At 38.2% G+C, this 16,660-nt stretch overlaps 3 protein-coding genes across 6 annotated transcripts; 2 read left to right on the forward strand and 1 right to left on the reverse strand.

Moving 5' to 3' along the window:
• Positions 1–1,038: 1,038 nt before the first annotated feature.
• Positions 1,039–16,488, reverse strand: LOC135839977 (fatty acyl-CoA reductase 1-like). Of its 4 annotated transcripts, none has more exons than XM_065356267.1 (9): positions 16,165–16,481; positions 3,736–3,803; positions 2,832–2,977; positions 2,602–2,711; positions 2,293–2,490; positions 1,905–2,150; positions 1,527–1,787; positions 1,312–1,449; positions 1,039–1,216 (listed from the first exon to the last, which is right to left on the reverse strand). In XM_065356267.1, exons 2-5 carry the CDS (start codon positions 3,769–3,771, stop codon positions 2,402–2,404), a joined length of 381 nt encoding a protein of 126 aa, XP_065212339.1. In that variant the 5' UTR covers positions 3,772–3,803; positions 16,165–16,481; the 3' UTR covers positions 1,039–1,216; positions 1,312–1,449; positions 1,527–1,787; positions 1,905–2,150; positions 2,293–2,401. The 4 variants fall into 4 exon arrangements, with proteins under 4 accessions (XP_065212339.1, XP_065212337.1, XP_065212335.1 ...); XM_065356265.1 differs by having other exon boundaries at positions 1,039–1,195; positions 3,736–3,984; XM_065356263.1 differs by having other exon boundaries at positions 3,736–3,984.
• Positions 6,060–10,037, forward strand: LOC135839101 (uncharacterized). Its single transcript, XM_065354976.1, has one exon. The coding sequence runs from the start codon at positions 6,060–6,062 to the stop codon at positions 10,035–10,037; it is 3,978 nt and encodes a 1,325-aa protein (XP_065211048.1).
• Positions 10,634–11,632, forward strand: LOC135839102 (uncharacterized). The gene has a single exon (XM_065354977.1). The coding sequence runs from the start codon at positions 10,634–10,636 to the stop codon at positions 11,630–11,632; it is 999 nt and encodes a 332-aa protein (XP_065211049.1).
• Positions 16,489–16,660: the final 172 nt, after the last annotated feature.

Genomic DNA, 16,660 nt, shown 5'->3' on the forward strand with positions numbered 1-16,660 from the left:
CCACCCGTGACCCTAGATGATTATTTGAAATTGAAACTATTTTAATACCTACCTATAAGGAATTGACTTTTAAAAAAAATCCTTTTCAACTCATTCCTTGGATTTCTTATTCACCTACCATACTTGATCAAATCGTACTGCATAAGATGAATCTTTTTTTTTTTTCATTTTACTTGGAAATGAAAATTTTTTGTATGAACATAAATTAAGCAAAGAGAATTTCCTATCGATTGGTACAAAAAATTTTTCAATTTTTATACATGTCTACTTTGAATTGAAATTACGCGAAATTTCCCAGCCATTATGATTCTGTTTTGAAATTGGAAATTATAATACAATTTCAGGCTTGATACCAGTGCAAAAAAATGCGATATAACGAAGAAGAAAAAAATTTACTGTGCAGCACGAAAAGTCAAAAAAAGGTGCGAAGTATTAGGATTAAAACTTCTTAAAGTGATTTTTTGTACCTAATAAATTGTACATTTTCAAAATCTTTCGCCCTCGCATTGCTTAGGCAGAATCAAAATTTTTCCAAAACTTTTGCGTCCTCACTTCTCTCGAGCAAAAAATGTTCTCTTCTCTTTTTGAATTCATCTTTCAAAAAATAAAAAATAAATCACACAAAAAACACCAAAAAATCGAAAAAAAATGCAAATTTTTGGTTTCTGTTCGTTTTCCCTTTCGATACGTGTTCTCTCCTAATGTAACAATAAAAAAAAAATCTTGTCCATTTCAAATTTTTTAATAACGGAGGGGTGGTTGTGGTGGGTATTTTAGTGACACATTATTTCACTCAGCCTTCTTTCATTTTACGATACATCTCTGGATGTAACAACATATTCTTTTAGAGAGCCTTTTAATTCGATCGAAGTTTACGGGTTGTTAAGGTTCCTTAGTGTAAGCATACCGAATTATGAATACTAAGTACACATATTGAAAATCGAATACGTACAAATATATATATAAAATCCCTTTACCTACCAATGTAGATTAAGTAAGGATATATCTACCTATCTTGAATCAAAATCGGAAAAGATGTTTCGTAGGTAATACAATTTTATTTGAAATTTCGCAACATTTACACTTTATTACCTACTCAACACAAGGTGGTAGGTACCTAGACTTATTTGATTGATAGATGTGCCTTATTGACGTAAATGTAAAGGTTCTTCTCTTAAAATGCGTGTTTTTTCCACTGAAAATAATTGAAAGATACCTACACATAATAACAGAAGAGAAAAAACTTCGTAGAACGGGACATACTTAAAGGCATTCTTTAATCTTGAAAATAATTGATAAATGATAACAAACCTGGCTGCATTGATAGGCGGGACACGATTGCATGCAAATCAACCATATATGTTAGTAATCGTGTTGAACAGCAACACGAGGATTTTCCAGAACACATAATATCTCAGGAGAAGAGCAATTTTATCTACAACGTACATTCTGAAAACAAACAATTCACGCTTTGATTTGTGAACTTGTGGTAAAGAAAAAGAGAACAAATATTTCTAGACACTAACAATTTCAATGTTCTTCTTGCGGAATTGATGTTTTCTAATTTCTCATTGAAAAGGTAAAGTTTAGCTACTAATAGTCCATTATCTAGGTAGCTTTGAACATCATCCACTACCTCCGTATTTATCGGGAAAAGCTGTTTGTCGGTGTTGTTTAGTAGCTTCTCTAATTCTAGCTTTTTATCGTGCGCAAATGTCCATCGATGTTGAGTGAAGTATGCCAATACTTTCTCACCATCTCTAATTTTATCGTGAACCCGAACTAAACTGAAAATAAAATAAGATTGGGGACATTCATTTCTGCCTACAAAGGCTTACCTATTTGAAATTACCTACGTAGGTAAAGCTTTTTAAGGTACCTAATTTAACAACGAATCAACTTACAAAGTTTTTTGTCCACCCAGCATCAAAATGAAATCGATTATGTAGGCTGGTAAATAGTGCAGGAAAACGCATTTGATCGTATATGTGATGACATCATCAGCACCCTTGTAAGCGAAATGCGGATACCATAAAATGGGACTGAGCGGGTATTTTTGAAAACTTCTCTCGAGGTGACGCAATAAATCCAACCATTTTAGATCTTCATGTGAATTCTGTGTTATATGGTACACGCTGATTCCATTCAATCTGAAATCGATGTAGGTAGTAGGTATTAGGTAAAGGTACTCAATTAGAAATGATGGGTACAAATACGAGTCCATGGGTGTACTGTAAATAATTGGTTTTGAATACTAGGTGAAAGTGAATATTTACATACGAATGAGCTTACAATAATTGTTCTCGCGAATTCGCCCAAGGCAGCAGTATAATATTATTAATAACCATATCAGCAGGTATCACGTCAGTTTTGGTGTCAATTTTCATCATAGTGGTACGAATTATGCCTTTACCTCCAGCAGCAAAAATCCTATCGGACCATTGAAACTATCATTCCATCCAGGTAAAGGTTCCTTGAACGATGGAACAACTACAATTTCATTTCGAGAGGAAAATATCGTACATGTCTTTAGGTTTATGTAAAATTCTTCGTAAAACAGAAAAGAAAAAAATGTGGGCTTCAAGTTGTAAAAATCCTTACCTATACTTGGTCTAGCCACGATAATAGGGACTTTAGTTGAGTAATTTGGTAATAATGTTTCTGCCAGTCGTTTCGTGTAAATGTATGTATTCGGCGATGGATAAATCAATCTGTAAACAATAGATAGATTTCTAGCCCCATTAAAAAAATCAAAATCAAATTTTTAGCTCAAAGTCGTATTTATTTGTGTTAAATTATCTAAATTTACCTCTACTTCAAAATCATATTACTTGGGTGTTATTATTTCCAATAATTTAGGTTCCATCCAACGAGTAAGATTAATCACATCATAAGGATCATGTTTTGAAGGGTATATTTTTTCTTCAACTGTATTCTTTTCGCAATTACAATACGCTGTAGATATATAAACAAACGCCTGCGAAATAAAAAACAGAAATGCAAAAAAATCTAACGGGTTATCATTGGGGTGGCACTTAACTACACGACAAAAAAAAAGTTATCTACGATTTCTTCTGCTCCCAGCCCTCAAAAATGTGACCGCTGGTGATAAAATAATTCCCTATTTTTTATTTTTTCCATTTTTGAAAAACTCAAACTGCAGAGAGCCCCTCAATTTGAAAAAATTTGAAAAAATCCAGTGTTATAACACCTCTAAAAAGTGTATTTTGAGTAAAATAAACTCTCATGACGATTTGGCCTCTCCCCATTAAATTATTAAGGTGGAGAGGGGGCTCGTGCGTTTCTATAATATTCTATGCAAGCGAACAATTTGCATCAACATTTCAGCAAGGACCAAACATAACTAATAATTTTCAGATTCCCCACATGAAATATAAATTTCAGCTACTCTAGAGGGCCAGCTTGCTTTTCAAGGGTGGGATAAAATCGTAATGAGAGTTTATTCTACTCAAAAGGGACTTTTTAGAGATAATGGAACTTGAAATTTTCAGTGAATTTGTTTTTTTTTTTCAAATTTTTGAAATTATTGAGGGGTTTACCGCAGCCCGATTTTTTTGAAAATGGAAAAAATAAAACATAGGGAATTATTTTCTCGGCAGATGTCACCATGCACTTTGGAGGTTGGCAAGGGGAAATCCTAACTTTCTTATTCCCTTTAAAAAGTCTACATAGGTAACTATTTCAATTCTATACCTGGTTCATAGTGATACTTACTTCCAATTTTATCATCTGTTGCGCCAAATCTAACATTCGTATTGTTCCAGTAGTATTCACATTTACAGCTGTACGTAAATCGGCATTCATTTTCAAAATAGCAGCGCCATGGAATATAAATGATACTTTACTTATTAACATATTGCGATCTTTATCTGACAAACCCATTCCTTCTTGCCCAACATCTCCAGATATAAATTCCACCTTTTCAAGAACTTTTGGATTGTCTTTCTTAAAATTATCGAATATCTAAAATGATTCAAGATTCTATACATTAAAACAGAAACAGTCTGCGTATACCTATTCAACAAAGAATACCTTAAGTTTAAAGGTAAGAGTTCCTATAAGTATACGTAATGCAATTTTCTCTCAGATGGGTAACATTGATCGACAATCCGATGTTATCAAGAACCACATAAATTATGAAAAATCAGGAAGTTTAATAAAAAATTGCCAGTCTGCGAGAACTTTGAATAATTTTCGTGTGATTTTTACTTTTTTTTTTTTTCATTGTTCCTTGGAACGGGGAAACGTGAATACACATATGTATTCATTAATAATCATAATGCCCATATTAATTTCAAAAAAAAAAAAAAAAATACGATTTTGTTGCATTTTTACCATTTTTAACGTGTATTTACCTACTCTTGGGTAGGTATACTTTAGGTCGACCCTTAAAATGCAAAAGTAAATATTTTTTCGGTCTGACCCCCTAAATTTTTTAATTATGTATATCATAAAATTCTCGAATACAAAGTTTTAGCCCATTTGGAGGTCATTAACCCGTGCCGACTTGGCCTAGAATGTTTAAATGGGATTTAACATAGGTTTTTAAGTGAAAATTGCATTTAAATTCCTCTTAGGCGCCTAAAAAATAATTCCGAGGGTTTTTTACAAGAAAATGCTACAAAAGCATGTCAAAGACCATATAAAACAATAACAGGTTCATGGAGACCCCACTACCCTTCCTTCCTACCCTAAAAATATAGGGGAAAATTCAATGTAGACCTCCGGAGCAATCATATGAGCTGGATAGAAACCCACAAAGTGCAAAAAAAAACTTTAAAAAACTCCATAATTAAAATTTTGAAAAGCTCAACTGTTGAGAAAATCGCCTTCAAAGTTTTTGTTCTGAAGAAAGCTGAAATTTCATGTAATCCCAAAACCTTCATACCTAAAATTGAAGATTATTGTTTCTGATGTCAAATATTACTTACTACCCTCCTGCAATAGAAATTTTTTTTACTGAATCTTTTCATGTTTATGAGTACTGTGGAGTCTTGATAACTCGAAGCTGAAGGGAGAAGGAGTTGACTTCGAGCTATCGGAGTTCCAGTTATAGAGGTTTGTTTTTGGTACATTTCGAGTTGGCAAAGTTCGAATTAGATGAATGGTTTTTTTACCATGGAATGAAGTGAAAAACGTATTATACCTACGTATTTGAGTGTCAAGATAGTTCCAGTTTGTTCTGCTGCTAGTCAGAAACGAGGTACAAACCGTTTCTCAGCGCCCTCACACCCCCGTACAGAAACTGGCTTCAGCCGTTTCTATCGTAGTACCTCGCGGATGATATAGGGGTAGGTACTGGTTCCAAATCACGTTCCTGCCTTCTCTCACGCATCCGCGTTAGAATTCTCCCGCCAAGGGTTGTTCCAGCGTTCCAGTACCTCGTCTCACCCTTCTACCTACCCTATCTAAGCGACACGTTGCTCGCCAACATCTCTACGTCAATCAGCTGTAGTCGAAAAACATAGTTCCTAACGATTGTATGAGGAGGGATACATTGTTAGCAATAGTATACAGTAGATCTATGTATTTTCTATAGTAGTAGTAGTAATTCTTACGATGATACTTTCGCTCTTATAGTTTAGTTTAGTATGGAGTCAGATTTTATAATGATGTAAATTTTCGTGTGTGATTTTTTCTAATTAAAATTATGCGCGATTATTTGCGTCGTCTTTCATTTTACTCATATCACCTTCACAATTTGGTGACCCGAGCGACGTGATATGAGTTACGAAGTAGTGAATTAGTGACAGTATCCAGTATTCCAGTAGCAGTATAGTATACAGCAGTACAGTTATGCTGTATAGTATCCAGTATTCCAGTTATCCAGTATAGTATCCAGTATTCCAGTTAGCAGTATCATATCCAGTATTCCAGTAGCAGTATAGTATCCAGTATTCCAGTTATGCAGTACAGTATCCAGTATCCAGTAATCCAGTAGCATAGTAGTACAGTTATCAGCAACAAGTAGACTGACCTAGATATTTTCAACTCCAGTTTTCCGGTAATATCATTCATTCATAGTATAGTTATTCACTATGGTGTTACCTAATAGAAATTCGCCAGAAGGCATAAAACGTCTTCGTGAAAATATCAAATCAATCTTCTTATCACATCAATCATGGATTGAAAATCCATCAATAGCAAAGTCATCGAGAGAAATTCAGAAACGAATCCAACTACTAGAAGAAAAGTATAGAGAGCTTTCTGAACTCAATAACGAACTTCTCCTTCAAGATGAGAGTGAAACTAGTGAATTTGGTATAGCGATGGAATCACTCTATCTTGATCTTGTGTCTAGGCTAGAAACCTTACTAGATGATCGTAAGGAAGACGTTCTTTCCGCCAATGGCTCAGAGTACCGTAGCTGTGCTAATAATTCTCCAGCAGTTCGCCTACCAAAGCTCAACCTACCACACTTCAGTGAGGGTGCCGAATTGTGGCCTAGTTTTTATCAGCGTTTCACTTCAAGCCTACGTGCTCCCTACCTCACCGACCTAGATCGATTCCAATACCTAGATACCTGTCTCACAGGTGAGGCGGCGCAAGTTATAGCAAACATTGACATCCTTGAAGAGAATTATCAGCCTGCCATAGACCTACTCCGTCGTAGGTATGAAAATACACGTCTCAATTTACGTCTCAACTTACGTAAATTATTTTCGTTACCGGCGGCGGCCACTAGTAACTCTCCAGCAGCTCTCAGAGATTTATTGAGCGTGTCTCTCTCTACGGTGCGTGCCATCGAGAATCTTGGTTTCAAGAGAGACGCGTTAGCAAATGAGCTTATCGTACAGCTCATTATATCGAAGTTAGATTCAAAGTCCTGTGAGCTCTGGGAGACCTTGCTGGCTAAGCAGCTAGCTAAAGAGTTAGCTCTAGCCAAGGCAAATCTCGAAGGCTCAACGGAGGAAAAAGTCGTAGAGAGTGACTCATATGAAGACCTCATGAACTTCTTAGAAACTCGATTACAAGTCATCTCTGCAGTTTACTCCAATCCAGCGAGTAAGACACCAGTCTCATCCGCTATAGCCAAACCCAAGCAGAAATCAGTTCTTGTCACTTCAGTGCAGCAGAATTCAGCCAATACTTCAGCTCCTGCCTCTCAGCAGCACTCAGCTCGTAGTTTTCAACAGAATGGTCAGCCTAGAGTCTGTACTGTGTGCCAAGGTCCTCATTCAGTATACCAGTGTCCTAGTTTTCAAGGCCAGAGTGTCGACGAACGTTATCAGACCATTCGCAAGCTGCGCCTATGCGCAAATTGCCTTTCTTCTCGCCACTGGTCAACTGCCTGTACTTCATCGACGTGCCGAAAGTGCGGCAAAAAGCATCATACTCTCCTTCATGGCGCCAATACTGGCGCAGTGCCGTCCGCCCCCTCAGCAGCTCAAGGGAGCCCAGCAGTCAATAGTACAACCCAGTCTTCAGTAGATTCTTTGTCAGCGGCGGCGGTCACCCCTTCCTCACCCAGCATCTCTTCAGTAGTCTCAGCAGTCGCGCATCGTCAGGCCTCCGGTGTCCTCCTCGGCACCGCCATAGTTAAAGCCAGCTACCAGCATCGTAGCTCCTCAGCAACAGTTCTACTTGATGGTGCGTCCCACGTGTCGTTAATCACGCGACGCCTTCAACAAGAGTTACAGTCTCCACTAGCAGCAACGAGTACAAACGTCACAGGTGTCGGTAACTCCGCCACATTTGTCCGACACAAGACAAGGCTGTCTATCACCAATCGAGTAGGCACCTTTAGTATCGATATTTCTCCGCTTGTCGTCGACCAGATTACAGAACCGTTACCAACTGAGACGTTTAAAACCAGTATCGATTGGGGATTCCTCAGCGGTTATGAACTCGCTGATCCTCAGTACAACGACCGTAAGGAGATTGACCTGCTTATCGGTGCGGACCTATTGTACGATATTCTGCTACCAGATTTCCGTCGCAACGTCAACGCACCTGTGTTGCAGTCCTCTTGTTTGGGATGGCTTCTCATTGGGCCATACCTTTCCGCTTCAGTACCGAAACCAACTCAGTTACAGTGCCATGTAACACTCGCTCGTTCAGAGCTTCTAGCAGTCAAGCAGTTTTTGGGCCTTGACGAGCCCCCGCGCTCCAAGGACTCCCTCTCAGTCGAAGAAATCACCTGTGAGCAGATTTACAAGGAGACACACCAACGAGATCCAGTTTCAGGCCGTTTCACCTTGACCTTGCCCAAGCGTTCCAATAAAACGTTGGGCGACTCTCGGCATCTAGCTATCAAACGCCTCCATAGAAACCCAAGTGCTGAATATCAGGCCTTCCTCAAGGAATATGAAGCTCTTGGTCACCTCTCTCGTTGCCTACCACCACAGCCGAACCAGATTACGTATTACATACCGCATCATGCTGTTTTCAAGGATGGTAAGATACGAGTCGTTTTCGATGCGAGTATGAAGTCTAGCAACGGTGTCTCTCTCAATGAATTACTGCTCACTGGTCCGTCAATTCAGCCCACTCTGTTCGAGATTCTACTCAGATTTTGTTTGTTACGTCATGCCTTCTCAGCCGACATAGTTAAGATGTTTCGTCAGTTCCTAGTTACAGCCAGAGACCGTGACCTCCAACGCATTGTCATGCTGGACGAGTCTGGTCACATCGTCGACGCCCAGTTGAACACCGTCACCTACGGTACAACTCCAGCTATGTTCCAGTCTACTCGCAGTTTAGAACAAATCGCCAAGGATGGCGAATCCCAGTATCCGAATGCTGCAGCTGTGTTACGCCGTAACACTTACGTCGACGATGTTTTATCTGGTGCCGACACTCGGCAAGATATGGAGAGCTTGCAGGCAGAACTCATTGCTCTTTTGAAGACTGCCTGCCTAGAACTCGGAAAATGGCGAATAGTAAGCGACACGTCAGCTCCCCAGCCTCTCTGTAACGACAATGAAGGTCGCGCACTTGGTGTTCACTGGAATACCAACACAGATGAATTCTCCTTCCCAGCTTTAGCAAAATTTTATACTTCTGGTCAGCTCACTCGTCGGTCATCTCTCTCACAAGTTTCGAAAATCTTCGATCCTCTTGGCTACCTAGCACCCATCTCAATTTCGGGTAAACTTCTCATCCAAGAGCTTTGGGGAGATTCCATCAGTTGGGACGACCCAGTCAGCGCCGACTTTCAACATAGATTTGAGAAATTCATCTGTGATGCCATAGCTACAGCATCTCTCTCATTTCCACGCTTCATTGGCTCTCCTAGTAACCCAACGTTTGAGCTACATGGGTTCTCAGATGCCAGTAAGTCAGCCTACGCTGCCTGCGTCTATTCACGTTTTGTCAACAGCAATCAGTCGGTTACAGTCCGTCTAGTCGCCTCCAAGACTAGAGTAGCTCCTCAGCGTCAGCCACGTACTATTCCAGAGCTCGAACTTTGCGCAGCAGCCCTTCTAGTTGAGCTCTTGAATAGCGTTTCAGCAGCCATACAGCACCCCGTCAGTAGCTGTAAGGCATACACCGACTCAACCATAGTTCTGGCTTACCTAGCCAAGGATGCGACCCACTGGGTCCCATACGTTGCCAATCGCGTACGCCGAATTGTCAAATCCGTTCCAGTCGAATCATGGCGCCACATACCAGGTGAAATCAACCCAGCAGACATAGCAACCAGAGTACAGTCCTTCAGCGAGTTCAAGTCTCGTCAAAAGCTTTGGCTATGTGGCCCAGATTTTCTACAAGATCCAGATAGTCTTCAGTCGTCTCCAATAGAATCCAGTGCAACAGTCTTAGCATCGATAGCCACATCAGTTCCAGTCACAGAAAGCCTCAACGTCGTTCTCTACCTACTTCATCGATTCTCAGAGTATTCCAGAGTTCTCAGCGCAGTAATGGCTCTACTTCGAGTCAAAGCGTACCTTGTTGCAAAGGTACGCAACACTTCAGCTCCAGGTGGTCAGTTCTCAGTCAAGGAACGTCGACGCGCTGAATTGATCATCTTACAAGCAGTTCAGACCGACGCTTTCAATGTGGAACTCAAATGAAGCAGGGAAATACAATGTCGGCTAAGTGCCAATCACGTTTTTTACGGGAGAGCGTAAACGAGTTTGCATAACAGGTACATCTTATAGAAAGCGCTATCTCTCGGTGTTCCATAGTACAACTTGGACTCCAAGTTGTACTATGGAACACCGAGAGATAGCCCTTTCTATAAGATGTACCTGTTATGCAAACTCGTTTACGCTCTCACGTAAAAAACGTGATTGGCACTTAGCCGACATTGTATTTCCCTGCTTCATAATGTTTCACAGCAAAGCGGTCCTTACCAGCAAAAAGCTCTCTGAGATCGCTAGCTCCCATCATGCATGATGGTCTGATCCGAGTAGGTGGTCGCATTACTCACTCAGAGCTTCCATTTCATCAGCGTCATCCAGTTATTCTTCCAGCTACCCACCGCCTAGTTAAGCTTCTAGTTCGAGATTGTCATTTCTTCTATTCTCATTCTGGCGCTCAGTTCATAGAAAACTTCTTGCGCCGGCGGTATTGGTTTATTGGAAACCTTACCGCACAGCTTCAGAACTGCATACGAACTTGTGCCAAATGTACAAGATTTTCTCGTCTCTCGCCTCAGCTCCCTTCCATGGCTGATTTGCCTGAAACCGGAGTAAGGCCATCGCCACCATTCGCAGTAGTTGGAGTGGACTTTGCCGGTCCATTCACCCGTAAACCAGATATTCGAAGTCGCAGTAAAACCGAGCTGAAGGCGTACATAGCAGTATTTGTTTGCTTCAGCACCAAAGCAGTTCATCTCGACACAGTTTCCGACTTATCTACACCAGCATTCTTAGCGTGCTTCAAACGCTTTGTTTCCAGGAGAGGCCTACCTCAAATCATGTACTCCGACAATGGTACCAATTTTGTTGGCGCCTACAACGAGTTAAATCGCCAATTCGATAACATTATGCGCGAGCCAATAGTTCAGAATTTCTCTCTTGCTCATAACGTCGAATGGCGCTTCAATCCACCCGCAGCTCCTCATATGGGAGGCCTGTGGGAGTCAGCAGTCCGCATCATGAAGAACTACCTTTATCGCATCATTGGCACTCAAAGGTTAGTTCTAGATGAACTCACAACGTTCATAACCGAAGTGGAGGCAATCATGAATTCTCGTCCCCTAGTGCCTCTCACTTCGAACGTCAATCCTGATGCACTGACGCCGGGTCACTTCCTCATAGGAAGACCCCTAGTAGCCTTGCCAGAAGAGTACACCGAAGCCTCCAACATCTCGTCCATCCAGCGTTGGAAGTTGGTCAATCAGCTGAGAAACCACTTTTGGCGAAGGTGGTCTGACGAATATTTGCGCTCTCTCCAGAAACGCACCAAATGGTGCACTCCAGCAGCTCAGCCAGTTCAGATCAACAACATAGTCCTAGTATCAGACAAGCAATCTCCTCCTCTTGTTTGGCCGCTTGGTAGAATTACGAAGCTCTACCCAGGCAAAGATGGTCAAATTAGAGTCGTTGACCTAATTACCCGTAATGGCGCGTCCCTCAAGCGCCCAGTTGTCAAGCTAATCCCGCTAATCAGCGCTGCAAGCAGTCCAGATGACTCCGTCAGCGGCGGCGGGATGTCAAGATAGTTCCAGTTTGTTCTGCTGCTAGTCAGAAACGAGGTACAAACCGTTTCTCAGCGCCCTCACACCCCCGTACAGAAACTGGCTTCAGCCGTTTCTATTGTAGTACCTCGCGGATGATATAGGGGTAGATACTGGTTCCAAATCACGTTCCTGCCTTCTCTCACGCATCCGCGTTAGAATTCTCCCGCCAAGGGTTGTTCCAGCGTTCCAGTACCTCGTCTCACCCTTCTACCTACCCTATCTAAGCGACACGTTGCTCGCCAACATCTCTACGTCAATCAGCTGTAGTCGAAAAACATAGTTCCTAACGATTGTATGAGGAGGAATACATATTAGCAATAGTATACAGTAGATCTATGTATTTTCTATAGTAGTAGTAGTAATTCTTACAATGATACTTTCGCTCTTATAGTTTAGTTTAGTATGGAGTCAGATTTTATAATGTACATTTTCGTGTGTGATTTTTTCTAATTAAAATTATGCGCGATTATTTGCGTCGTCTTTCATTTTACTCATATCACCTTCACATTGAGTGTAGTGTACATGTTTATGGACATATAAAAAATGTACTTATAAGTAACACTGATGTGTTTGTAAAATGGATTTGCTTCAATGAGATTCGAATTTACAAGTTTTTTCAACAAGAAATTCCAGTTATAGAGGCAAAACGTTGGCAACGTTTGACTTTACAGAGGTTTTTTCTGTATTTTTAAAAAATTTCACTTCGAGTTATCGGAGTTTTTAGACTTTTTATTTCGAGGTAAAGAAGTGAATTTTACATTGAGTCTTATGGGGAGTTGAAGGGAAACAGACTTTGCTTCAAGTTACCGGAGTTTTCAAGTTAACGGAGTTTGAGTTTTCAAGAATCCACTGTATTTTAACAGGCTTGCGGAATGATAAAACAAAACGGTATCGGTACAGGGTATTGGTACATATTTCAAATGCAGTGGCTAAAATGGTATTGGTTTGCGGTATTCTTCAATTTCTACCTCTAAAATTTCAGTTTTCGGTATCGGTTTTTCCAAATATAGTGTACCTATACTAGGATTTTATTTTGTTTTTGATTTCGGTATTGGTATTTTACCAACATAAAACCAAATTGAAAATTTCAAAATACATGCTAATTACAGAACATTTTGCCTAAAAATTCCAAAATTGAAAAAGTAAGACGTGTAAAAGCTAAAATGAGTAGGTAAGTATAAAATGAGAGAGAAACAAGTGAAACAAGACAACAAATGTCAAGGTAGATAGCTGCTAGCTACAGCTAAACTACCCTTAATACCTTCGCGCCTTCCAACGATAGGTATACTACCCAATACTAGTATTGGGGTAGTCCAGGTATTGTTACGCTAGGAACAATTCGACCAGAAAAAAGTCTTTTACTCAGTTGAGTACTGGACGAGCATAATAATGGTTGATAAATATATCAACCTCGCAATTCGTGATTCGTAATTCGTATGACTTCAACCATCATTTTATGTGTTTTTTTAAATACGTTTTTTTTTAAAAAGTATCAAATTATTGATTGAATGAAAAATTTTTTTCCGAATTAAACAGTGTAGTTGGAATTTTTTTCCGCATTAAACAGTATAATTTATCGTTCACTCATTCGTTGAATCGTTTTGAATCTTCTCTCGCATCAATTGAGTACCTATTTCGTGTTTTTTTAATGAAATAAATGAACTTATTTTGTTTATTGTTGGAATTGTTTCATTTGTAGAAATCTGAAAAAATGAATAGGTACCAAAATACAGATTTTGAAATAATTTCGGTATTGGTTTTTGGTATTTGTACCAATTTTGAAAATCTAATCAGTATTTTGTAAATCGGTTTTTCATTTGTCAACTTATCGGTATTGGTTTTCGGGTTTTAAACTTTTTTTTAGAAAATTAGGTGGTTTTGCCGGTATTGGTTTTTCAGTATTGGTATCGTTCCGCAACCCTGTATTTTAAACCTGAAAAACAATGATTAATAAATTAAAATTTTGCATAAAAAATTCATTACTCTGTTCAAAAGCAAAAAAAAATTATTAAATTACATTTTGTGGCAAAATTCAACTTGTAAAAATGAAAATCGTAAAAAAAAATTTTTTGAATTTTTTCCTGAGGTGATATTTGAACCCGTACCTCCTGCTCCGCAATGCATTACCAGTGCCACACAGCTAGCGCAGCATTTGGATAAAATGAGTTTTTGAATGGTATACATGTTGCCACTGGCGACTGCGTGCAGTATAATTCGGAGGGTATTTTTTTGGATGTCTTTGGAAATGAATTTACCGCGAAAAAAAATTGGTCAAATGGGCCCTTCTTGGAAAAACTTTAGTTCCATTTTTCTCCTCTTGGGGCGCACCTGCGGCCTTGATACTTCAACACACGATAGTCGGATATGTTCTACATCAAAATCCATCAAAACCCATTATTATCTAATCATCTCTTGACTTTTTCACTAAAAACACGATTATCTCGATAAGTAAATAGAAACGACCAAATGGGCCCATTACCTACGGAATGACACATTTACAGCAAACTGAGTAGGCTTCAGGTACCTAGACCAACAGTCCAAATTTTTCTGATGAAGAAGCAATTTTTATTCAGAAATTCTTTCGTAACACAATTTTTTAAAGACTCGTCTATTGAATTGGTATCTATGATTTTTGTACTGAAGATAATGTAGGTAATTAGCAACAGAATGACTGAGGCAGTATCATTCAATTGATGTAAACATGAGTTAATGCCTATGTATACTTATTTGTTTACATTTTCTCATAGTTTAAGTGAATGCTCGGAAATACAACCTATCGTTATAAAAAAAATAAAATGAATAAATACAAAGACGAAACGTTTAGAATCTCAGTTACATAAATGAATGATTTTCCAATGTTTTCAACTTTCCAACACACTTCCGTGATTTTGAAATCACGCTGACAAAAATTAATAAGTTGATTTTCCATCAATTGAAAATTTTTCATGAAACATTGATGTCAAGTACGATAGGTGACACTTTCGCATACCTTTTAGGAATACCAATGTGTACGATGTTGTTTACAATTAGTAGAGCACGGATTTTTATGCATTCCATGTTTTTATTCTGCAAAGATGATTGCGCATATCAATTTGATCTTTGCGATTCATACAATTTGGAGTCGATTGAGCCGCATTTGTTGTTGCATATTTTGCATATTTTGGTCTTAAATGGATAAAACGTCACATTTTCAACATTTTTAGTGCATATTTCCGCATTTTTAAGTGATTTTCTTCGTTTTTCTTCATTTTTTGACAATTTTGGTAAGATTTTCGAAAATTTTATGGTTTTTCCCTCAAAGAAGCGCCACTACGGAAAAATGCCAAAATATATATTTTCAAAAAAAAAAATCTAAAAAATTAAATATTTTTCTAGTAAAATCTACCAGATTTAAAATTACGAAGAAAGATTACCTTGTGTTATTGATTGTTCTAAAATTGAACATTATTGAGAAATAATTCCTGGATTACCGTTATTTTGAAATTTTCAGATTGTAGGAGTGAATTACCAAAGAAAATAGGTCTTGTGATGTTCTACTTGAAAAATTCTGTCTTTGAACATGCATTCTGATCGTGCATATTTACGTCACATTTCAATTTCAGCCACAATAAATGCATATTTTATGCGCATATTTTCAAGTTTTTCGTGCATAAAAATCCGTGCTCTAACAATTGAGGCCACTAGAATCAAAAGTGTACTTCTCCATTTTTGAACTTTTTGAGAAAAACGCAAAAAACTTCCCTAGCATTCATCGTAACATAAAATACCGAGGTAATACGTCTAATATTTTCTTACCAACATGCCGATAGTGACCTGCATGTTTGTTTTACCCTACACGTTGCCATAAGAGTTCCTGAGCCGCTTCAAGTTTGGAGAAGTGCAGTTTTGTCTCCAACCTTACACTTAATATATCTTTGTAGCACATTTCATCAAAATTTTTTTAGCAATACAGTGCTAAACGTTCAGGAAATCTTGTAAAGTTTAAGAAATTGAAATAATACTGCATTTTTAGACCATTAATTTGGAAATTGAAATAATTTTCCTTTTTTTTTCAAAGTAAAAAAAATTAATTTTTATTAATAAAAATGAAAGGTGTTTTTTGCGGGAAGGGTCCTCACTTGATGAATTTATTCAATTTCAAGCATAATTTCAAGGCATAACACTAGTGTTTCATTCGAAATCCGCCAGGTTCGTTTGAAAACTCGACTTCTCCATTAAAAAAGTAGAGTTTTGATTCTAACCCCTAACTTTACACGCTGTTTTACCATACTTCCTTGACCGAAATTCCAATTTTGACATTTTCATCAGATGCGGGACATGTTGTAGTATACCAAACCATACTTAACTCATTTTTGAAAAAAAGTGGAGAAGTAGGCATTTGATTCTATAGGCCTCAATTAGTATTCGAATCAGTTTGGAAATTAACCCAATTAGGTAAACGAACTCTTTAATACTTATCAGAGTAATTATAGGTAAGTAAGTACACATCTAGCATGTTATCTATATCTACTGACCTTTTTCACCAAGTTTCCATGGAAACAAACTGTGCCCAACTTGAGTACTATTTTGTTAGTAGCGATGTTTTTGACAAAATTTCATAACATGTAGTGACATGAAGTAGGTAAATACCTACTTACTCAAAAAAACAAGTTTTGAAAATTTTTGTAGGTACCTACACTTCGTACAAAATATTGAAAAAAAAATGAAATAAAATAACACAGAAAATAATTATTCTCATCCACTCGATTTAATTGAAACTTTTTTCTCAGTAGAAACTTTATACACATTTTCATATAGGTACCATGTATTGGGTGCATGCATAAAACAAATCGGTGCTGATGTCTTGTAGTAATTTGCATGGAATTGACTAAGCATCTATTTTTCTCGTCTATTATAGCATGAAGAATAGAATGAAATTTGTGTAATGTTCGCTTAAAAATAAAAGGTAATTAAGTATGTAAAATCATCAAACAGTCGCCACGCGTGTAATCTTTACACCGTTCTCTGATT

The sequence above is a fragment of the Planococcus citri genome, chromosome 3 (assembly GCF_950023065.1).
Source record: "Planococcus citri chromosome 3, ihPlaCitr1.1, whole genome shotgun sequence".
Taxonomy (NCBI): Eukaryota; Metazoa; Arthropoda; class Insecta; order Hemiptera; family Pseudococcidae; genus Planococcus; species Planococcus citri.